General features: G+C 43.0%; 1 protein-coding gene and 1 non-coding gene across 4 annotated transcripts in view; both read right to left on the reverse strand.

The window, feature by feature from the left end:
• LOC122775625 (FERM domain-containing protein 5) overlaps positions 1 to 21,847 on the reverse strand; it is a 67,935-nt gene extending 46,088 nt beyond the window's left edge. For all 3 annotated transcript variants that reach the window (XM_044035665.1, XM_044035666.1, XM_044035663.1), the window contains exon 1: positions 21,477 to 21,847. In XM_044035665.1, coding sequence (XP_043891600.1) covers positions 21,477 to 21,578 — 102 coding nt within the window. In that variant the 5' untranslated portion in view covers positions 21,579 to 21,847. The remainder of the gene's footprint in view (positions 1 to 21,476) is intronic.
• Positions 21,848 to 23,106: 1,259 nt separating this feature from the next.
• Positions 23,107 to 23,178, reverse strand: trnah-gug. Its single transcript has one exon. It is a non-coding gene; the product is annotated as a tRNA-His (tRNA).
• Positions 23,179 to 24,006: the final 828 nt, after the last annotated feature.

Below are 24,006 nucleotides of genomic sequence, written 5' to 3' on the forward strand. Positions count from 1 at the left end.
TATTACTATTTCAAACACCGTTGCTGTTAATAAGACATTTGTGCTAATAACATTTCCAAAACATAATTCTCCGACATAAGCAGCCCTCGCTCACATTCTGGTCACATGACGGTGGTGATGGCATCTCTCTTTACACACAGTTAACCCTTTAACACCGAGCGTATCGCAGACAACAGGCTTGCACGAGCGACCTCTGCATTACCGTAATTACGCAGCAGTTTATTGAAAGCTGAGAAGTTGCACGTCAAAGCACAACATGTGGTTATTACGGTAATTTCACTCGCACTGTTGCAGGAAGCCGGAGAAGAGAGAGTTGGAAAAAGCCTGTACACCAGGGGTGTCAAACTCATTTTTGTTCAGGGGCCACATACAGCACAATTTGATCTCAAGTGGGCCGGACCAGTAAAAATAGTAAAATAATAGCATAATAACCTATGAACAACAAGAACTCCTTGCTTTTTTTCTCCTTTGTTTTACATTTAATGAAGGATATTTTTACAAAACATGACATTTCTTGAGAAATATAAGTGCAATTTCAACAATATCGTGCCTAAATGTACTATTTACACATCACACTGGATCTAAAATGGCACAAACATTTAGTCACAGGTATCTGGAAGAGAAAAATATTGTATTTGACGTTACGTTTAGATTGTAATCGTAGTGTGAAATTTTAACAAATTCATTCTGTGGGCCGGATTGGACCCTCTGGCAGGCCGGATCTGGCTCCCGGGCCGTATGTTTGACACCCCTGCTGTACACAGTGGCCCTGTTTATGGACAGTGAGACAAAAACTCAAACAAATGTCATCCTAAATATGTTTTCTACTGTTCAAAATTCAAATTCAACAGGCAAAATCCGGTGTTCATGTACAACTACAATGTTTTTTGGGCAAAAGCACATTTTCTGGCTATTTTATGGTTAAAAAAAGTCTAACAGATCCAGTGATTTAAGCCAGTATTGGACTAATAATGTATATTGTATTGGCTCGTCACCACATCATTCACCTCATCGACTGTATATTATTACTGTCACGTTCCATATTCATTATTTGACACTGCTAACCAACCTCCTGGTAAGAAGCCTGATCTGCTCCACCACACCTGCTGAGCAACAACAGAGAAGCGCTGCACAAGTCGCTGGATTCTCCAGAGGATGATGAAAACTCATGGAATAGGCGAGTAATAAGTAATAACAGCTCAAGCGAGGAGTGCAGTCTGGAATATAAGAAAAAAGCAGGACAGTAGCTGCTCTCTTACATTTCTTATCCAAACAACGTCAAAATCAACACTGCACACACCGGTGCGCTTAGCAAGTCTCCTGTGAAGCGACCGACATGTGACTTACAGAGAGACAGATGTGTAAAATAACATGTTTACATCGTATTTCCATCTGTCAGGTCTTCACAGATCAGATAATGACGGTCGCGATTGCGTTCATGAGTCATTAAGCTTTGCATCGTGCCTGAGGTGACGGGGGGGGCGTAGACAGCGAGAGATTATTCATTCTACCTGTGCTGAAGATTGCCTGAGGCTAAAAATAGCGACAGCAACGTCATCAACATCATCAGTATCGTCAGTATCTCCACGGCCCTGCAGGATAACTATTGATCTCTGCAGGGAGTGAACTGACCCTCGTTTAATGTGCACTCCAATCTGGATCTAGAGTCCCTGTTTAGACATGGTTTGTGTCAGAATTACAGCTGATTCACAAGTTTACTTTCATCATTTTAGCTGCAACTAACTGTAAAATGTCAGAAAATGTTGATCAGTGTTTCTCTAACCTGGAAATGATGAAGTTCGTGATCGCCTTGTTTGGTTCGCCAAACCAAAATGATCCCGTTTTAATGATTTCTTTGTTAATATGGAGCAAAGAAACCAGAAAACGTTCACATTTAAGAAGCTGGAAAATCAGAAAACTTGTTGGTTAGTTAGTAATCTGTTAATAATTGAATAATAGCTGCAAGCCCTAAGTGATTGTAAGACTGCGATGAATCACAAGGTTCTGGATGTAGGCTCCCATCCCATCCTTACTCGTGTAATGACACGGAAATAGAAAGCAATTCCCCCCTGTAAGAAGAGGAATTAAAGCTAAACAGTTCTCACCATGTAAAACCGTGCCGCTTTCCCACTCACACTGACACTGTATATGCAGATTACGAGGCCTTGGGCAAATAATCACTGGTCCCTTTCAAATGAGTTGGGAGACGGACGTGCTCGGGCTGTGCAAACAGCTCTTTATTCCTTTCCCCGGCACCTGTCTCACCACCCCGGGGATAGAGATGGAGGGGCGGAGGAGAGAAAGACACAGCACTGTTGAAACAATCCTCTCCAGAATGCTATTCTCCCACCATATGGTAAACCTCTGTCTGTGTGCTCTGCCAAAACAAAGAGCAGTCACTCACCAAAGTATTTCCTGACATCCACCACAGCTCAAATTAAAGGCCCAGGAGATGAGGACAAATATTAGTAGACGATCTGCAGCCATATTTTTCTTGCAGAGGCCCTTCCTTCATTACATTTCCATGTGGCCCCTTAAGCTTCTCTCATTTATTTTCAATTACAGAAAGTGGGAACAACAACAAACCTGTTATTGTACATGTGGCTCAAGGAGCAGCACGATGAATCATCTGTCCACCACTGTGGTCCACAATCTGGAATCAACACCTAACTGGGATTAATCATTGATAATGGATTGGCATGGAATTTGGTGCAGATAAAGAAACCCTAGACCAAGAGGTTGACTTTTTTTTCCAATGCCACGTGATCTACTCTACACTACCTTTGAGATCGACTGGTCCATCGCGATCAGGGTACTGGGCACCCCTGATATAGCTAAAGGTAGGATTTAAAATCACAGAATCTAATGTCGTAAAAAAAGTCAGTCAGTCAGTCATCATCTAACCGCTTTATCCTCCACCAGAGGGTCGCGGGGGGTGCTGTGCCAATCTCAGCTACATCGGGCGATAGGCGGGGTACACCCTGGACAGTTCGCCAGTCCATCGCAGGGCCACACACAACTAGAGACAAACAACCATTCACTCTCACACTCACTCCTACGGTCAATTTAGAGTGTACAATTCACCTAATCCCCACATTGCATGTTTTTGGACTGTGGGAGGAAGCCGGAGAACCCGGAGAACATGCAAACTCCATGCAGAAAGGCCCTTGTTCCAACCGGGGCTCGAACCCGGGTCTTCTCGCTGCAAGGCTAGAGTGCTAACCACTACATCACCGCATGGCCCTGTCGTAAAAAGGAAAACGTAAAATTCTACAGGATCCAAATATTGTACTGTAAGATAATAGGTTGTAGCGTAGCTAAGTTTAATCGCATGCCCCGCCCATTGTGGTTACATAGTTCAGAGCCGGAAGTGAAGGGCGTGTGCGATCGGGCGGCCATGGACAAGGGCATATATGTGAAGCGGGAGCCGGAGGAGGATAGCATACCTGCGGAGGCTTGGAGGAGGACGGCGAGCCGCGGACGGGGCGAGTCGACCTGCGGTGGGTTCGTCAAAATACAGCTCCCGGTGTACAACGGAAACACTGAGGCATATAGAGCCCAGTTTGAGCGGATTGCGGGGAGGATGGAGTGGTCGCTGTCAGACGTGGCATTTTTCCTGGGGTCGAAGTTGTCGGTGGACGCACTGATGTGCACGACTATGTTGCGCCCGGAGGAGAGAGGAGATTATGGCAAGCTGGTCGCCGCTTTGAGCCAGCGTTTTGGAGTGGACATGGGGTTGTGGATAGGAAGGGGTACACTTAGGGAGTCGCTTTATACATTGTATGGCGACATCAAGACTTTAAGGCAGCGTGCATATGCTGACATGCCCCCAAGAGTTCAGAGCCAGGTGGCCCGGGACCGTTTTTTTTGGGGCTCTGTCTCCTCCAGAGCTACGCAGTGCAGTTGGCTCATCCTTCCTCCATCGAAGAGGCATTGAAACTGGCTGTGGAGCGAGAGGCGGTGTGGTCGCACGCCGGAGACTAAGGGGGGGCGGTGTCTCCGGCGGGGTCATCTCCTGTGACCCCTTGCGCCCGGAGGGGTGAGGAGAGCCCTGAGGTATTTGGAGGATTACGAGTGGTCTCAATGGGGTTAGGGGACTGGTGGGAGGAAAAGTTGATGTGTGTTTGTGGATAAAAATGTTGTAAAAAAAGGAAGCGTAGCTAAGTTTAAGAGCACGCCCCGCCCATTGTGTGACTGCGAAGAGTTACAAAATAAAACTAGCCGGGAAAGGCGACAGAGAGAACACGTCTCATCGTCATTTAAACATGTTACAAGGTGAAGAAAAACAAAAATACATGTAATTTAGTAAAGAAATATAGATAATGGTAGATATTTGTTCAATTTGTACTTGTACTTGTTTTCATTCACCTTGTATTTTTTGTTCTGTTTTTTTTATATTTTCAATGTCACGTTGTTGTTTTAATTTGGTCATTCTTTCTACTGTGTGTGTGTGTGTGTGTGTGTGTTTTCCCTCCACTGTGATTGTTTGCCCCGCCCCCTCTGTGATTCACCTGTGTCTTATGAGCTCCACCTGTGTGTAATTACTCCCTGGTGTATTTAGTCGTCTGGCTCCCCAGTCTCTTTGCTGGGTTTAATTGTTTTGGTTGCATGTGTTTTTGGTCTGTCTTATCACTCCCTGCTGTTGTATTTGTTTTATTTTATTTTTCTTTATCTCCATTTGGGTTTTATACTTTTCCTGTATTCAAGATTCAAGATTTCTTTATTGTCATTCCAACACACGTTAGGACATGAGGTGGGAATGAAATTTCAGTCTCTCTAAAACCTGGTCAGCCCAAACATTAAAAATTTAAACTTAAACTTAAACTTAACATTAAACCTCTGGAGGTAAGGTGCTGTGTGTAGCTATGAAATATTAAAAAGAGTAGAATAAGAAAAAAATATTTAGCTTTATTTATAATGACAAAAAACTGTGGCATGATGGTCAGATTAAAGTTTATATTTTCTTAACAAATTGAACCACTAATAAATCAGTTTATGGTACGATGATTATCAGCCACCTCACAGCAAAATCCTCTTGGTTTGAATCCTGGATTAACTGTGCCTCTGTGTGGTTGTGGATGGATTATATTCCCAGTGCTGCAGCTTCCTCCCACAGTCTATCTCTGTGTGTTGTTCCTGTGAACAGCCTGGTGACCTGACTCAGGTTGCACACTGCCTCTGTTTCCCCAGTGTCACTGCCAGAGAGAGAGTGAGACATGATAGTCACATGCACACCTGCCAGAATCCTAAACCTGCATCATAACTTGGCCTGAAAACCCATTTTTTCCTCAAGACATCAATGCAAAGCAACGTAGTGCTCACGCTCTGCCCGAGCAGATTATTTTGACGTAGACGTGGGAATAACGTTATGGAACGGATTGGCATTTTCTGCGTCAAATGAAAATGTGTGAGCGGTGGTGGTGGAGAGGAGCAAGTCTTCTTGGCTCGATGCGATGAATCAGGAATAATCAGATTTGTTTTTCCATAAATGATTTCCAGCCGCTGCGGAGACGATTTGATTTGAGACATAATAATCGTTTTAAATCGAGATTAAATTCAACATTCACGCAGTAATACATTTAAAATGTGATAAACTACTCTGCTATGCAGTTGTAGGGATGAAAATATAAATATATATTTAAATACTTTGTTTTATTTGTATAGAAGAGGTTAACTGCAGTCTTTTGTGATTTAGCCCTGCTAAATGAGCAGGTATTACCTAGAACCTGACTAGTTTCCAGTTCATCCAGTAAATCAGAAGCCAATCAGGTGACACAGAAACATGTTCCATCAGAATGATCACATTTGAATAGCAAACTGGCATTTCTGGTTAAAACAAATGACAAACTATTGACATAATCTAGATCAGGGGTGTCAAACTCAAATTACCTGGGGGGCCAATGAGCATATAGTCTGGTCAAGCGGGGCCGACATAGAGGTAAAATGGGGAAAAAACAACTATTTGGTAAAGTAAAGTAAAAATGCTTGTTTAGATATAAAATGATTCACAATAAAAACATATTTATGATGCACAAAAACTGAGAATTAAATTGAAAATTTAGCAAATAATGATGAGGATAATTGTGATTAAAACAGCTTAAATATATGTAATTTCATGTTGAGTGTAATACATTCAATAAAGCAATGATTAAAACCGAATGTCTTATTACTATTATAAAAATATTGCGGGCAAATACATTTAGTCTTATATTCTGTCTCTATTCCATCACCTTGCACAGTGGTGGGCGGGCCACATGTAATCGATTGGAGGGCCACATGTGGCCCCCGGGCCACCAGTTTGACACATGTGATCTAGATGAAGACATTTTAACCAGGTCACAGCTCTTATCTGGTGGCAGTGAACGTATCGTCCTCAAGTGGAATCAACAACAACAACAACAAGCTTAGCCGCACTAGCATCGTGTCAGCTGACAGTAACAGTTTTCAGCACCACAACAAAACAGTGGTGTTGATGACAGTGACCCAGAAAAAGTCCAAACACTGCGATAACAATGAAAAGACATCCACTCCTTGCTTCATTAAAAAGAAAATTAAACCACAATATTAATGTTAAAAAATTGAATGTACATTTAATCAAAATGTAACCTTTATAGTATAATGTAGGGATGTTAAAATATATTGATGCTTATCTTCCAGAGGCAAAACACAGTAGCAGTGGCGGCGGATACAAACTTGCAAGATCACATCATTCCTGCAGTTTGAAAATCACCCAACGCTGAAACTTAAAGCCAGGCCCGGTGATGTGGGAGACGAAGGTTTTCACTTGGCTCTATGTTCTAAATAAATAAGATTGTGTCTCACCTCTTCACAAAACACAACCAACCACATGGAAACCAAACTTTCCGTATACCATTTTTGGTGCATCTCTAATCATAACGAATATAAATCTGCCTTTCTAATTTCAAAAGACATTTGCTGGATTGACCGAGAGAGCCTGCAGTGGACAGCTGGCTTTGTGTCTCTGCCTTGTTGTTTTTCAGCATGCGTTCATCCAGCTCTGACTGCTGCACACTGTCACACATACAAAGGAAAAGGGAGGCAAAGACGACAGGAAAGAAGACTGACTGCATGTGAGAATAGCTGTTGGTGTAATCTGCAGGTCCAGGCACATGTGGAGCAATAAAATCATTCGGTTTCCCGATAGAAATACTGACCGGTGAATGACACCAATATGCACACAGTAGATGCAAATAATGACTCCCATAAAGCTCCTCTTTCTCTCTGGAGGAAAACAACTGTATCTAAAACTGGTAGCAAACAATCCATCCATCCATCCATCTCCTACTGCTTTATCCTCCACATGAGGGTGGTCTGTGCCGGTAGCAGACTAAAAAGAAACCTGAAAGCATAAAATTAGCAAAGACAACCGGCTCTCCTTGTATCACTGTTTTGTTTGCATCATTACACACGGTTCTCTTCAAGCTCCTCCACTCTCTGCCTCGCTCATTTCCCTAAGTGATTTGTATACGGCTGTGTTCTGAGGCAACACCTGTGGAAGGGAAAAAAGCACGCGCTGATGCTCTTTTGAACAGCGACGGGAGAGGAAATGTGCTCTCACTTCAGCTCAAGTAGCTTCTCCCAGTCACATCTGCATGAGGAGGACATGGATCCTGCATTTTTCTTTTTGTTCATGAGAAAGAACTCTCATGGTTTTCCTTAGTTACCACTTTTTACGATATGATGCCCGCGGACATGGTAAACGGCACCAACTAGTAAAAATACACATTTTGGTGACTGTATTTGCTTTAGAGAAGATGATGGAAAGCTGCATATTCATCACCTCACCCTTAAGGCCCTGGTATACTTCCGTGCACATATCACGGACCCTGCTATACTCACGCGTCAGGCTCCTGCAGTGTCCCACTTCACCATCGGGTGGTGGGATACTGAATTCCTACCAAGGAAGAAGAGAACGATGCTACAGCTCCCTGAGACACGTCTGGTTTGGGCGGCTCATCAGCTGAAAGGTCCGTCGTGCGGGGGAGTCGGGGTGTCCGCCGGTTCGAGGGCTCGGATGACTATCCTTGGCGACTACTTCTGTTGTTTAAATGTTTTTTCTACGTGGTGAGTGGGACTTAATGGTCTGCTTAATTAGAGTAGACCATGCCCCCTGATATAAGTACAAACAACTCTTTCGGGGTTTTCATCTAAGCTTTAAACACTGGACATTTAAATGTCAGTCAGTCATCATCTAACCGCTTTATCCTCCACCAGAGGGTCGCGGGGGGTGCTGTGCCAATCTCAGCTACATCGGGCGATAGGCGGGGTACACCCTAGACAGTTCGCCAGTCCATCGCAGGGCCACACACAACTAGAGACAAACACATTGTCCCCACATTGCATGTTTTTTCCCCACATTGCATGTTTTTTGGACTGTGGGAGGAAGCCGGAGAACCCGGAGAGAACCCACGCACACACGGGGAGAACATGCAAACTCCATGCAGAAAGGCCCTTGTTCCAACCGGGGCTCGAACCCGGGTCTTCTCGCTGCAATACATTTAAATGTATCCTAGTTAAAAAAAAAAAAAAAGGAATGGAATATAGCTGTCAGTCCTTGATTTCCGATATTACTGCAGTAGTATTATTAGAACTGTGCATATTCACAGGTCTCGTGGTGTAACTAGATTCAGATCATGCCATCAATTCAGTGCCTTGATTTTATCTTCAATTTTCTACATAAAAGTACTTTTATTTTTTTATCAATCAATAAAAAGCAGTTCTGTAAATATGCACTAAACAGCAGAAACATGTGTGGCCTAATGGCACAGCGAGAAATAACTCGACACGAGATTCACACGGGGTTGTTAAATCTGTTGAGGAGACAAACAAAAGGCAGAACACTGAGGCACGGATGGAGGAGAAAGGAGGAACGGGAGGAGCGGCAATCATTAGCTCACAAAAACCCTGCGGTGAGGCTGCGAGCAGCAAAGCCACACGCCTAATGATACAGACGCAGGGAAAGCGGGGCGACCCGTGGAGAAGACAAGGGCGGGATGAAACGAGAGAAATGCCACAAGGACAAAAAGGGAAAGAAAACGAAAAAAGGGGGCGGAAAAGAATGCTTCCTTGCTGAACATGAAACTGAGAGTATACTCAGTAAAGACTGAATTGGGGTTTTGATGATGATATGAATCCTTCAGTGGAGCTCGGGGAGCTGACGTCACGCAATCTCAGAGTCGGGATCAAAACGACGCCATTTTGGCAGGAATCCATAGACCTGCCAGCATATATATGTCAGGGAACCCGTCCCTTCATAAAAGTTGAAGATGGTGGAAAGCTGTTGTGTCCTTGTGATGGTCAAATGTCTTGTTGTAGGGAGATAAGCGGCTGCGTGCATGCCCCTGACGGTCCGTTAGCCGAAATCCAGCCTTCCAAGGTCAGGACTGCTGACATGAGTCCTCGGAATCAGGAGGTCTTGCAAAGTCTTGGGTCACACGCACCCTTGCCAAGTACTGGCTATGAAATGGCATCATTTCATCATGGCAGGGCAGAGAAGCAGAGAAAACCGGGAGAGGAAACGACTGTCTGTCTGTCTGTCTGTCTGTCTGACTGAGTAAAGGAAGATAAAGCAGTGGACAATGGATGGATGTTTACGGTGGTGTCATAAAAAACATGTACTCCTCGAAACTGTAGAGGGAGCTCTTTAGAGAAAAATTTGAAATAGTGACCAGACTTGCCAAGTTCCGCCTTTAAATACCTTGCATTTACAAAAAGCGATACTTGGTGTCTCAAAAGCGATAATATCACCACACAAATCACCCCCCTGAGTACTGATTATTGTTTAATAACAATGAAATATGCTCTATTAAAAAATAGAAAGCATATTAATTAACTGCAGACCATTGTGTGTCTTTGACCTGCAGCTTAAATTAAACAAAGTTCAGTTTACAGTTTTTCCCATGAGCTGCTTTCTCCCTGTGTTTAGCTCATTAGTCTGCAGAGGCACTGGGCCTCGAAGTACAGCAGGACAAAGGCTGGATTCTCTTCTCCATCAGAGAGCAACGAGGTCTAGACAAGGAACAAGCAGGACCAGAGGAGAGGACGTACTCTGTTGTTCCGAACTGACTCAGTTCTGATTCGTTCACATTCATTACTCCATGTGTCTTGAATCCGACCTTTTTAGGTAAATGCAACTGTCCTCACATGCAGTCTTTGCATTCCATTAAAAAAAAACAAAAGAAAACATCACATTTGTGAGACCACTCACTATTGAAGTTATATTTCTGCACCTGGTTTCTTTCCTTTCACCCCAACCCGTCTAGGCAGATGGCCGTACACCTTTCAGTCTGGTTCTGACAGATTTCTTCCTGTTAAAGGGAAGTTGGTTTTTTTTCCCTCTCCACTGATGCCAAGTGCTCGCTCTTTGTGTGGATTGTTGGGTTGTATACAAATAAAATTGAATTTAATAGAATATTGAAGCAGGCAGTGAGTAAAATAAGATAAAAATGCAACTTTATTGAACCTCACGTAGAGGACATTGAGAGACAGACAGTGTTGCAGTGAATTAGTGGGTGATTTTAGCTTTATAGAAGACAGCATTCTTCTCAATTGTTGTTTGAAGTTGCTATGTTGCCGCACTCACTCATCTTCTACTGCTTTATCCTCCACATACGGGCATACGGTGGGGTAAAACACCGTGGACAGGTCTCCAGTCCATCACAGGGCCACACAGAGACAAACAACCATCCGGTCTCACGATCACATGGGGAGAACATGCCAACTCTATGCAGAAAGGCCTTGCTGCACACCAACCGTGTGGCCTCCAGCATGGATTCTGATTCTGAAAATGGATTTGAGTCATTTCAACCTAAAACAAAGCCAAAGTCTGACTCATTCACATTCATCACATTCATCACAAAGCTGATGACTTTTAGCCACGATGACTTATTCTGTGCTGCATAAAACCCATGAAATAATATTAACATCAGCTCCAGAATTTCATTAAACTCAGATATTTTTGTTTAGACACCATAAAATGAATAAGTTATGGCACAACAGTCGACTCTTGTGTTCTGAACAACAGCTCTGTACAAAAGGAGACACATTATTCTATCTATCTATTATTATCAAACATAATCCAGGACGCAATATTAAAAAGACTGTCGTCCTACAGTGGATGCTGAGCCTGACACTGTAACACTACAATTAAAATTCAGTTCGATACCGTAATGAGCACACAAACCTTTTTGAAGGTCAGTGTTTGAAGACGGCTCTAGTCTGATTATCTCCTGGCTCGAGGTGGTTCATCGAGACCACCGGTTACAAACACTGTTAATCAGCTGTCAGTGATCAAAGCTGATTTTATTTTCCTCTCTTTCAAAGCTATCCGAGGGCGAGAGTCGCCCTGCGCCGCGTTACCTCGTTTATGAAGCCACTCAAGTGTTTAAATATCACCGACAACCTGTGCGGTCTGTTTGCTTTAGTACTGCTCCGGGCGATCTCCTTTTTTTACGCCGAACCTGTGACTTGATATAAACAAATCCAGTGACTGATTTGTGCGTTACACGATCTAGCAGAGCCCCAATTACTGCAGTGGAAGGTCACGGGGACTCACTTAGAGTTTGCTGACAGCAGCAGAGAGATTAGGCAGTGTCCCGCTCATACTGATGGAGCTACTGTATGTAATGTAGTGATGGTAACGTGTTTACTTAAACTTTAAATCATTGAAAACTGTTGCGACAAAGACCAAGTAACCTACTTTAAACTGTAAATAAGACATTCGTACCGATGCATTTAGACCAGAGATGTCAACCTCAATTACAGAGGCGGCCAAATTTAAAAACTGTGTCCAAAGCGAGGGCCAAATAACGAAAAGTTCAGAACAAATGATTTTCCGTTGTTCATTTCCATCTGTCTTGCCTGATTTCCAGCACATACCGGCCTGTAGTCACATGTATCTTAGATAATAATTCCACATTTAATTTGTTTATTTATTTTAAAGCCCACATAGACCGGAAGCTCCAATTAACGCTGCGTTTGTGTGTGTGTGTATCTGCGTCATTACATCGTTTATGAAACCCTAAAGTTTCAGAACAAACAGTTCAGCCACTGCTGAGAAAATAGTGTTGTATTGTTTTCCTGGGCTCTGCAAAGCTGATCGGCACTTCCTTAATTTGATGTCGTCATCAGAAATCCTCACCACTCCTCTCACCGCCGTAGCACCTCCTGGTGCGGCACTAGTCCGGGCACATCCGGTTGCGTACATTCAACCGCAGAAGAAGAAGAACTACTCTCGTTGTAGCTGCTGAGATGCAGAGCATCCACCGTGCCAGAGGGGGAGCTGTGTATCTGAGAGCTGGCCTATCTATTACATCACTTCCAGGTACCTGGCCAATCACAGGACAGTGGGAAAGCTCTCGTTGGCTGGCCAATCACAACACAGTCCACATTCTAGGGGTGTGGTTTTGGTCTGAAACAGCTCGGCTGACGAGAGCGTCAGTGAGGAGATATTTTGATCGGCTCGTTTGCAGCGATTAGGAGGTTTTTAATCATGAAAACAAGTTAATATATGTAAGTAGACCTCCATAACTAACATATATGTGTGATACAAGCATTCTATGTCACCTTTAATGGTTGAGATGACTTGATAAAGCGTTGTACTAATTAGTGGGGGAAAAAAAATCAGCAAAGACATAACGTATTGTCTCGTGGGCCCAATACAAATGCATGGCGGGCCGTATGTGGCCCACAGGCCTTGAGTTTGACACCTGTGATTTAGACTCTAGCTTTAGCAGCAAACATGCTCATGCTGCGCCACATGGTGGTGCCACAGCAAGAAGGTCACCAGTTTGGATTCTGGTTCTTTCTTTTTTGTGCAGGTGAGGGTGAAGTGGAAAACCAGGTGTGAGTGTGAGAGTCAATGGTTGTCCGTCTCTGTGTGTTGGCCCCGTAATGGCCTGTCCAGGGTTTACTACCCCACCCTTTGCCGTGACAGCTGGGATAGGTTCACCACAACCCTCAAGAGGATACAGCGGTTGGTCCTCTGCACATTCAAGACCCCGCGTAAGGTCCAAGCTAAACACGAGTTAAAACATCCTTAAAGGAGTCTGCGTTCAAACAGCAGGGAGACAGCACTGCAGATTTGCTGGATTCGTCGCTAAGAAAGCAGAATTGTGACAGAGCAGTCACCAGGATCATATGCTGCTGCTGCTGCTGCTGCTGTTTCATTTCTGCAAACCACAGATACCTGTGTGCTCATGTGTCCGAACCACAACCACATTACTTATTTACATGTCTGCAGACGTGCACGTATCACCGTGACAGTGTTGTGACTGCGCGTGGTGCTTCTGCTAGAAATGAGGAAAGGGTGATGTTGGCCATTTTCTTGTTACAACAACGGTCTGATGCTTAGTGGACATCTTATGGACGCCTCACAATACAGAAGTTTAGAAGTATAAATATGAAACAAAATGTCACGTTCCAACATTTTACTGCAGAGCGTACAAATGTAACATTTCTTCCTGATTTGCAGGAAAAAGTATAATAGCAACAAGGCTGTTGATGGTGACCACAGGCCAATCACCATGGGAATACATTGCTCTGGTAGGACGTTTAATATTCATGCTTCCAGGTGCAGCGTCATCTCAGGCCCCTCTCTGTTTTTTTCTTTTCACACAATACATCCCACACAGCACAATGGAGGGCTCAGCAGACTGCTAGCGGCACACTGACAGACTGCCTGCCTGCCTGCGAATACAAACACACACAAAGAGACTGTTGGGAATAAGGGGAGGGTCACTTGGTGAGCCCATGCTCCCACACCGAGTGGCCTTCACATCCTGACATGTGTTGATGACATTTCTGAAAGACAGAAAGTGTTGACATGTGCAACCATCGACACGATAACCCACAACTCGCTGCACCAGTAACTGATGAATTCACATTTTTATACTTAAAAACAGAGGTCTTCTTCATACGACCTTTTAGTTTAAGCTTTAAGAAAGGCTGAGAAGACTAAGACAACAATTCAGTTTTCCTAATGTCACTTAAACAAGTTAGTCCAACTAAAATCGAGCTAGTCTTAGTCGGACTAACATACCTGGATAATGCCGTTCATAGTCTGATTATACTGCATGTACACGCTTAGTCTGCATACATGGAGTGTAGGGGGGCTCTGGATAGAGGAGGTAGTCCTTTAGTTGCTGTCTGCTGCGTCTGAACTGTCCATCAGTAGAGTAAACGTGCACCACTGGCCGTCATCCATCCTCCAAACTCTCACGGCTTGGCTCCAAGCTCCACACCCCGGTACAGTGCTTCAGCAGGATAAGGATAGTCCGTAATAAAACCTACAGCCCAAGGACCTCACTGCAGACATCCCAGCTTGCTTGGCCATGGTAGACGAACCTTGAGCCTAAAGGGTGTGGCCGGTTCAGTGCACATTGGACTCCACCTTAAACAAACACTATACACAGTTGGCTAACTGCTCAAGCGAGGGCATGCAGCCAGAGTGGACTAACCCATTAATCTTCGTCAGCAAAGAATAGCCAAGATACAACATTTCCTCCCAGTCTTTGAAATAGACGTTGAAGAATTTGTATCAAACAAAAGAATGCTAAGAATTGCAAGATCTACTATTCATGAAGTCAAATTATATTGGTGAAATAACCTATTTTTTTCCGAAATTGGACAATTAAGTGGGGCAGATATCATGCATCCGAAGTGCAGCCTCATATATCACTGAGAGCAACACTCATTTTTCATCTTGTCTGCGGCTGAGCTCTGTCATGAAGCCCAGTGCAGGTCAGGCAGAGTTTAATTTCCCTGTCATAAGCCACTGGAGCATCAAGACCTGTGTGTGTGAGATGCTGGTGAAACACCAGAGCGAGGATTAAGGACCTCATGCAACAGAGCAGCAAACACTTCTCTACCATGATATTATACATCAGTGCTTTCATTTTCATCGAGACATGAGTGATAAGAGTGTAGCTGGCAAGTGGCTGCTTCCACATAGGAAAAGAGATTAGAGAGAGAGAGAGAGAGAGAGAGAGGGTGACATGCCGGTGATGGACGCTACAGTGATGTAATCCTTAATCGCGAACCAGGCACACGCCACGCGTCCAACCAATCGTGTCCTGGTGAACGCGAGGGACGTTCCTCGCGAGGTTCGTCCTCATGAGGTTAATCCTCATGAAACATTCAGACTTTGCACACATTTTAATCATTCATATCAGCAACAGTGTGTCAGCCGCCGTGAGCTCGTGAGCACACACACACACACACACACACAGTCACAAGAAATATGGACGCTGAATTGATGTGCGGAGTTTAGAGCTCCATTCCCAAAGAAAGACCTTGGGTCAAAATGATCATCTTTCACATTGTATTCACTGCACAGCATACAGCATTAAAAACTGCTAGTTTATTGGCTTGCTGGCTAAAATGTACTAAAACTGTCTTTGGCTCCACATGGAAAACAAATAACTGGAAATACAAACAACTGTTTTAAATTTTCCAACTGTAACAACTGGAGAGCTTCAAATTGACTTACTTTCCTTAAAAATATGCGTCTTTTTTTAAGGTTGAATCTAATCTGGAGCTGATATTCTAATCTGAAGCTGATATTCTACTGCTGCATCTTCTGATGGAGGCTGACAGCGGATCAACAGCTCCTGTGTGCCGTGATGTAAAATTGCCAGTTTTCTCTATGGACTTTGGTGCAGGGGAGTAAGCGACTTACAAAACAACACAAACCTTCCAGTTTCCAGGTGGGAAGAGGCTGTAAGAAGAGGCTAAAGCTCTCCAAATAACAACATTAGCACCAATATTAAAATACAGTGGTGTCACTAGGCCGAGCAAAGTCACACTCCCATCATCCTCCTCTTCCTCACATATACTTAACTTCACACACTGGTCTCGTGAAGTTATTTTAAGATCGAGCGAGAGATAAGGTTTTTTCACATACCCTGGTATATATTGTATAATAGAACATCATTTATAATTGTCCTCCAAATTCCACCAGAGGAAGCTCACGTACCATAGTTTGAGAACCATGGGATCTAACTACTAACTATGTTTCTCGAAACAATTACTCGATTAATCAATTACTAAATGAATAGTCAATTTTGATAATCAGTTCATCAGTTTTTTCACAATTAAAACGAGGTTTCTTATTGTTTTAGCTTCTTAAATGTGAAGATATTCTTCATTTCTTTGCGCCATAAAACAAAGAAATCATTAAAAGCGGTCATCATTTAGGTTTGGGGACAAAAACAAGACGTTTGAGAACATCATCATTTTCATGTTTGACAAACACTGATCAATGTTTTGTTTTTTTAAGTTTTCTGACATTTTATGAACCAGACAATTACTCGATTAATCGTGAAAATAATGGACAGATTAATCGATTATTAAAATAATCGTTAGTTGCAGCTCTACTCAAAATTACTCAACTCGACTATGTTTCGAGATAAAGTTATAGGATCGTGGGATATGCGAGGGCCAGAAGTGACCGTTAATAAAGAAGTGAGAACAGAAAACCACCACAAAATAACACTTGCAGGGATACGAAGCATTTAAAATGCCAACCGCCCCTGAAACAATGGTGTTAATGTCAAATAATGTCACTAAAACAAGTGCTACAGCACTGATTGCATGCCTGGGATCAGCTGGTTACAATATTCACGACCACCTCTCTCTGGGGCTGGTAATGGTCAAGCCTTTTGTCAGGGACTTTAAAAAAAAGGGGGGAAGCCTGACCAGTGAGTTTTGTTAGGGTAATGTGGAGTCGCCGTAGCAACAGCCGAAACTCCTCAATACACACACACACACACATCAGCTAGGAGCCTCCTTGTACACGATGAAGCATTGATTTTTGTCACCGGAGTAAAGACAGAGCAGAGGGAACTCCAGCACGCACACACACACACACACACACACACACACCACCATTTTTTAACATATTACATTTAGGAGCTGAATTAAAAGATACTAACTACACCCTGAGCTCTAACTAAGAGAGAATGAAAGGGAAATCACAGGTTGCACATGGTGTAAACTGTAATTATCTGAGACAGAGTGGGCCAGATCATTGTGCTGCCAGCCCATTCAACGAACCCACAGGTAATTTGAAGAATAACAACAAAAACACTGGGTTTTGGGGGTGGAATTAGGGCACAACTGCAGCTCACGACATCACACATTGAATTTGAAGAATCAAAACATGGTTAAACAGCTTCAATCTTTACAAAAACATTTAACGGGACCTCTTCAAAATGGAGATCTATAAGAAATAGGTCTCAATGCACCTGGCGGCTGAATTAGAGCAGTTTCAGTTTTGCTTGAGGGCAAAAAAAAAGAGGAGGTATTTTGATTTTACTTCACGTGTTATTCAGACGTGACTAACGCGTAAAGCAGTGCTCACACTCAGTCCGGCTCTCTGCTGAAACGCTGCAGTGCAATCAGACCAGAGGGCACGCGAGGATTTCAGGCACTTCCACCAACAACCTGCAACTACCTGAGTGTCAGAGGGCTGCGTGATGGTGATGATAATGAAGATAGAACGACTTGTGTGTTGCTTTAAAGAGATTTTGCACACACACACACACACACAGACACACACTCTCTGCCCTTTCTGTGTCCGGCTGACTCACACACTATACACGGAGGAGGAGGAGGAGGAGGCGGCGGCGGCATCAGCTGAAAGGCATCTCATTCACTGTGAATTGTGGGTCGTTTCATTCTCTTTGCTTGTAACTTTTGGCCAAACAGAGCTCTCAGGCGAGGTTGTTGTCCCCGTTTGTTGCCAAAGAGGAACCTGACAATGGCGGCGATCACATCACGCCACAACGCTGCTCTGCGACAGCTATCTCCAGCACCAGGTGTCAGAACAGCCCACCATCAAGCGTTCGCGCGAGAGCGGTGTTATTTCTCTGCTTTAGTGCACGTTTGTGTTCTTAAAGCTGCAGTGCGTAAGTTTTTTTGTGACATCACGATCAGACCTGACACCGAGGGAGTGTCTGCAGCGGTGGGGGCGGGGACAGTTTATTCTATCAATAAACTGCTAAAACAATGTGTTTTGCACATATACCATTTGCAGCCATCTTGCTTCAGGGTTGCCTACATCTGTCTTGTCATAAAGCGAATCACTTCCTGTGTGCAGCGCAGTGACGTTGCTGGGTGACAAAACACTATATACACAGTGAAATACACAGATTTGTAGGGTTCCCACACCTTGATTGACATCAAATTCAAGGACTTTTCAAGGACTTCCCATTACCAATGGCCTCAAATTTAAGGACTGACTGTGCAGACACATCTCAAGATGTACGAGCCGCTTCACCCATGATGGTTTTATTGATCTGCAGGTCCTTGGCATCTTAGTCTAAGTCAGCGTTGTCTCACCAAATTTCCTTTTGGTGAGACAGAGATCTTGGAATTGTCATTTTCCAGGCATCACATCGTCATTTGCTCTCTCTTGCTGAACTTTACTCGCTCATTGTTCTGCGCGGAGAGAGTGACAGTGGACAGTGGACAGTGGACAGTGTCCACGACACTGCTTGTAATTTACGATGTCTGTTCTGTGTAGGCCTATAGTCAACGTACATCAAGCAATGCAGTGCATGAAACAGTAGGTGGCGTCCTAACGAACAAGGCAGACATTGATCTAAAATATCAACTTCTTTCCAGCACAAAATTCAATGAGCCATGTCTTTAGAGCGATTTCCAACAACTTTCAGTTACAGTTCTTATTTTTACACTTATTTTATGCATATATGTTATTTTAGTCTCTTTGTAATATTTATATTTTTCTTATGTATATTTATACTTTTTTTTACAAAAGCATCTCTTTTTACTTTTTACTTTATGCTGGTGTTTTTGAGTGGACAGCAAAGTAAGAATTTCATTGTACAGGGAAACGTGTTTCTTTACTGTGCATATGACAATAAACACTTTGAATCTTGAATCTTGAATCTTTCAAGGATTTCAAGGACCCGTGGGGACTCTGTTGACATTCAAAAGTTACACACTACACAGTTTTTGAAGGTGGCTTTTATATAAATATCTATATAGATGTGTGTGTGTGTGTGTGTGTAAGGGGAACAGCACGTTTCAGTGTCAAAGAGAAGGAGGCTGAGTGAAGCCTGAGGCAAATCCGAATTTGGAAAGGATCAAAGTGTAATGGAAACAGGTGGGAACAAAACGCCAGAATGCTAAAAAAACAGGCTGGGAAGGTGAAAAGGTAAGACAGACAGACAGACAGACAGAGAGAGAGACATTAACAAAAAGAGTGGAGCAATAGCAACAGAGAGAGACTGAGAATATATGACCTAGTTGTGCTGCTTACTTTGCATTCCCTCGTCTAAGTGCCCTGGTATCCAGGGTGATTTTGGTTTTTCGGGGAGGCCAGATGGCTGCGAGGACGGAAGGGGGAAAAGTTTGAACAAAATGAGGAGGAACACACCCCAGCTGTGTGTGTGTGTGTGTGTGGCCACAGTCAGGTGGATTAGTTTGCTCCCAAGAAACATAGTCAGGATGCCAGACAGTCACAGGCAGAGTCAGAGGCAGCAGAGAGGAGTGTTCTCCTCTTTCACTCCACTCCCCTTGCTTTAGGCCCGGCTGACGTCAGCCGCTCCAGACCGCACGACTCTGCTGCAAACAAGCACACCTGCTGGCTTTCGGCGGGCGCCTGGCTCGGCTCCATCTGCGGCTCGGCTCGCCGGCGATGGAGCAGGAGCGCGGGTCTGTTTACAACCCTGAACACCCAGTCACCGTCCTGCAGCTATCGCAGGGATCTATGTCACGCTCGTTTGTTGCACAGAGGAGGAAACACAAGTGTTTTCATTGTTCCACGTTGTATATAACATGTTTCTTTAGTAGTAGTATTATTACGGAGCGGTTTATAGTGAGGCTACGTGATGCTGACGAGTAGTAACACGTACTCTAATCACTCCTTTTAATACAAGCGCACACGTCGACAAACGGAGCATGAACGTAAAACTGCACAATCATCAAAGCAGAGTGGGATTAAAAAAGAAAGTGAAAGGAAGACATCTTGATATCAAGGCCTGGGTTTCCTTTTAAACCTATCAAAGGTGATCCTAGCAACGGTTGCTTGAAGAAAAAAATGTATTAGGATATGATAGATACTGATTGATTGTTGTTTATTTTATTAGTTTTTGTTTAACCTTTATTCAAACAGGTAATCCCACTGAGACAGAACAACACAAGATGTTCATTCTATTTTGACAGTTTTTAACTTGTTTGTCTGTTTTTGAGCAGCACAACTCAAGAACTAAAAGAAAAATTTGGATCACATTTTCTACAGATGTGAGATTTTTGGTGGTGATGCAGCTACAGATCAGAATTCAGTGGCGTAAGTGATCCCAAATGTTTGCACTCTCTGAGTGCTTTCTCCACTTTTTTTTATTATTACCGTTACCAGCAAACATAGAAACCCACACGAGCATCGACTGGAACATTAATGTTATGGTGTGGGATGTACGTGCGCTGCAGTGTGTAACTTAGTCGGCATTTTCCTCCAGAGCAGCAATGGGATACCCTGCTGCCTGTCTGCCTGCCTGCCTGGGTGCATTATTGATGTAAAGAGATTCAAGGTAAACAGGGTGAGCAGCAACACTAAATGAAGGCCATTAATGCAACAGACGAGCAACACGACACTGAGCTTTACTGTACCAGTTACTGACCATCCACAGACATGTGGGACTGTCTCTTTACTTTAAAAATCTAACTTTTAACAGCAAATCAAATTAACCCTGAAACTTTTAACTTTTCACCAACCCATGCTTTCCATATGTGCTGCCTGTCTAACATTCATGTCATTTAAATGTATATGATAATGTAGTTGCAATGCAATTCTATCACTGTCTTGTTCTTTGTTAGAGGTTCTACCTTAAATGATAAAATATGTACTATAATAATATTATAACCGTCAATAGAACGGAGAGAAAGAATGAACAAACAAAAGACTACATTTTCCCCAATTTAGTAAGAGAAAGAAAGGTGTTTAACCAAATAGTATCAAACCAATCATAATACTAGTACCAAACTAATGATTAGTTAATTGTAAGGTATTCATTAGTAACCTATACTGATTCATTAATGTTAATGTTGTTGATGTACCAAAGAAGTCTGTATTTGTCAGACATGCATGTGTCATGAGCTGTGGGGGAATTGCCATGTCTCTGTGTGACGTCTAAAATCTCCACCATCACATTCAGGACACGGTGATGATGATGATGATGATGATGATGATCTGCTAATTAACATCAAACCTGTGATTCTACCACGCGTCTTATTATTATTTAATTGTTAAATGTCTCACAGATGATTGTGGGCATCAGTCAGTCAGTCAGTGGTCAGTGGTCAGGGTCAGCAGGTTGTTGTGTGGGTCCACAGCAGCGGCGGTGGTGGTGGTGGTGGTGGGACACGCAGCCACCGTCTGTCTCCCTCAGCTCAGACACAATCGCAGTGAGCGGCTGCATAAACAGGTGACTAACCTGAATGGTGCACGTATACTCCGTATCATCCAGCAGCCTGACGGTGCAGCTGTACTCCCGCTCCAGATTCCTGATGCTGCCGCTCATGAATCGGCTCAACATCTTCCCGGAGCGTCGCTGCTCTGCGTCCACAGGACCAGAACAATAAAACTCAAGACACGGGCGCGCAAGTGAATGTCACAGTGACCGCATTCCCCGCTGCCCTGCGCGGCCAGCAGCCTCATATCCAACCGCCGAGGCGCCGTGCACCATCCTCGTCCCGTTAAGTTTGCGTGCAGTGTGTGGGCCCGTTGTTTGCGGCAGAATCCAAGGATGCCCGCATCCAGATCCAGATCCAGATCCAGCTCCAGCAGCTCCAACTCAGCAGTGTGTGTGTGAGTGAGTGTGTGTGAGTCTGTGGCCGAGCTGAGGATTATCTCTCACTGCTGCTGCTGCCAGAGCAGGCGGGCGGGTCCCAATGAAACTGACGTCAAAGTGAACCAACAGCAGTGTGGGGCATTTTCTCATTTAAAATCCACTCATTTAAAATCCACCAGATTTTTTTTACGGACCCATCACTCACATTGTGGTGTAAGGACCTATTGTAATTCCTGGAATTTTCTTGTTTTTATTTTTCTCAAATTGATTGAATTTTTACGGAAGAGTAGTCTATTATGGCCATTTGTTTTTTAAATATAGTATAAAAATTGAAACAACATAAATTTTGAGATCAAAGTCTGAATTTCTGAGATTGAAGTCTAAATTCCGATTGACGTCAGAATTCTAAGAAAGTTAATTCAATTCTGAGACTTTAATTCTGACTTGAATCTTGAATTCTGACTTTTTTTCTCAGAATTCAGACTTACATTTTGAATTCTGACCTTAATCAATCTCAAAATTGACTTTTATCTCGGAATAATGAGGCAGAGCATAATTGGATCTGGTTAAATTTAGGTTAAGGTTGGGTTAGGCATTAACGGGATATGGTTAAGATTATAATGCTGCGGTTGTCGATGCTGTGTCCCGAGAAGTATATCTTACACAAACTTGTGTATGGGTCAACAGTAATCAAACAATAACACGTTTCCTCCTGTTATTGAAAACCTCAGCAAATGAACCAAATGTGGGTTAGGGTTAAGGTTGTGTCTGACACAGACCAACCAATAAAAACCTCTTGTCTCAGGTTTCACCAAACTGCCATCGGTATGGCGATTTGTTTAATTGAATCCACCCTGATGAGAAAACAATGCATTATTCATCCTCAAACTTCCTACTGCCATATTTGGTGAATATTGAACGTATTTGACTGCCACCTGTCGGCCCGTAATCGTAAATGCACGCAGTCACTCATTCAGTGTACTATTTTAAAAACAATGAATGAGTGACTGAATTAATGAATAAATGTTACTAGTGTTTGGACCTTGGATACTGTTGCGTTCAGTTGTATATAGAATATTGTTATTAAAAGAACCCCGGGAAAAAGGGTCTACTTTATTTGTTTTAACTAACTCATACAGAAACAATTATAGGTGGTGGTTAGATATATTATCAAATACTACCGTTTGTACCACAGCTTAACACGTCTCAAATAAAATGGCTAATGTATAACAGGATTTTAAAATACAGAGCCAAAACAAGTTCCCATGTTGACTGCCGTGACCCGGATTCGAACCGGGGTTGCTGCGGCCACAACGCAGAGTACTAACCACTATACGATCACGGCGAGCTATCGGGGATGTGGGGCGCAGGGGCAACATTTACAGTTTTGAAATAATACCCCGATGGTGCGACAGGATGTAGTTGTATTATTAATATAAACAGATAAAATAGAAATGTCACTTTACGACACACAGAAACTGACTAATCACAAGGCTAAGACGTTTACATAACGGCGAAGCGGTAGCCACTGAGCTAACTTCAGCTAACGTTTTTTAACTATGTTTAAATTCGTATCACTGCGCTTTTTTGCTGCCCTTTTGTTGCTTTTTGTTTATTCTATGACTCAGTATGTTTAATATTTGCACATGATATTTGTTTGTATTTCGTCACCAAGTGTGTTATGTGTCTAAACAGCAGAAAACTAGCTAGCTCCAACATTGTTTGCTAGGCAAATGTATGTTCTATCACGAAAACTAAAACCTCTAACAAATGAGATATTTTCATCTATACTGACATAATATGATAACAACTCCTGTTAAGGGCTGCAACTAACCTTTTCCTGGATAAACCTCTATAAGATTATGTGCTCAATTGTACACACAAACCAAAATTATTCAGTTTTACTTTTTTTTGTTATATGGAGCAAAGAAACCAGAAATTATTCACATTTAAGAAGCTGAAAAATCAAAACAACTGAAAAAAAACACTCAAATGATTAATATATTGAAATAGTTGACAATCAATTTATTAATCGAATAATCAATGCAGGCTCCTGTTGCCACACATTAGCCTTCTTTGATACTAGCTAAACCATGTATTACGGGGATTAGCCTATTTATGACTAATTACGTTTTTTTTAGTAACATTTTCAGTGAATTTGATCCCAAGACTT

Source organism: Solea senegalensis, linkage group LG10 (genome assembly GCF_019176455.1).
Source record: "Solea senegalensis isolate Sse05_10M linkage group LG10, IFAPA_SoseM_1, whole genome shotgun sequence".
Lineage (NCBI taxonomy): Eukaryota > Metazoa > Chordata > Actinopteri > Pleuronectiformes > Soleidae > Solea > Solea senegalensis.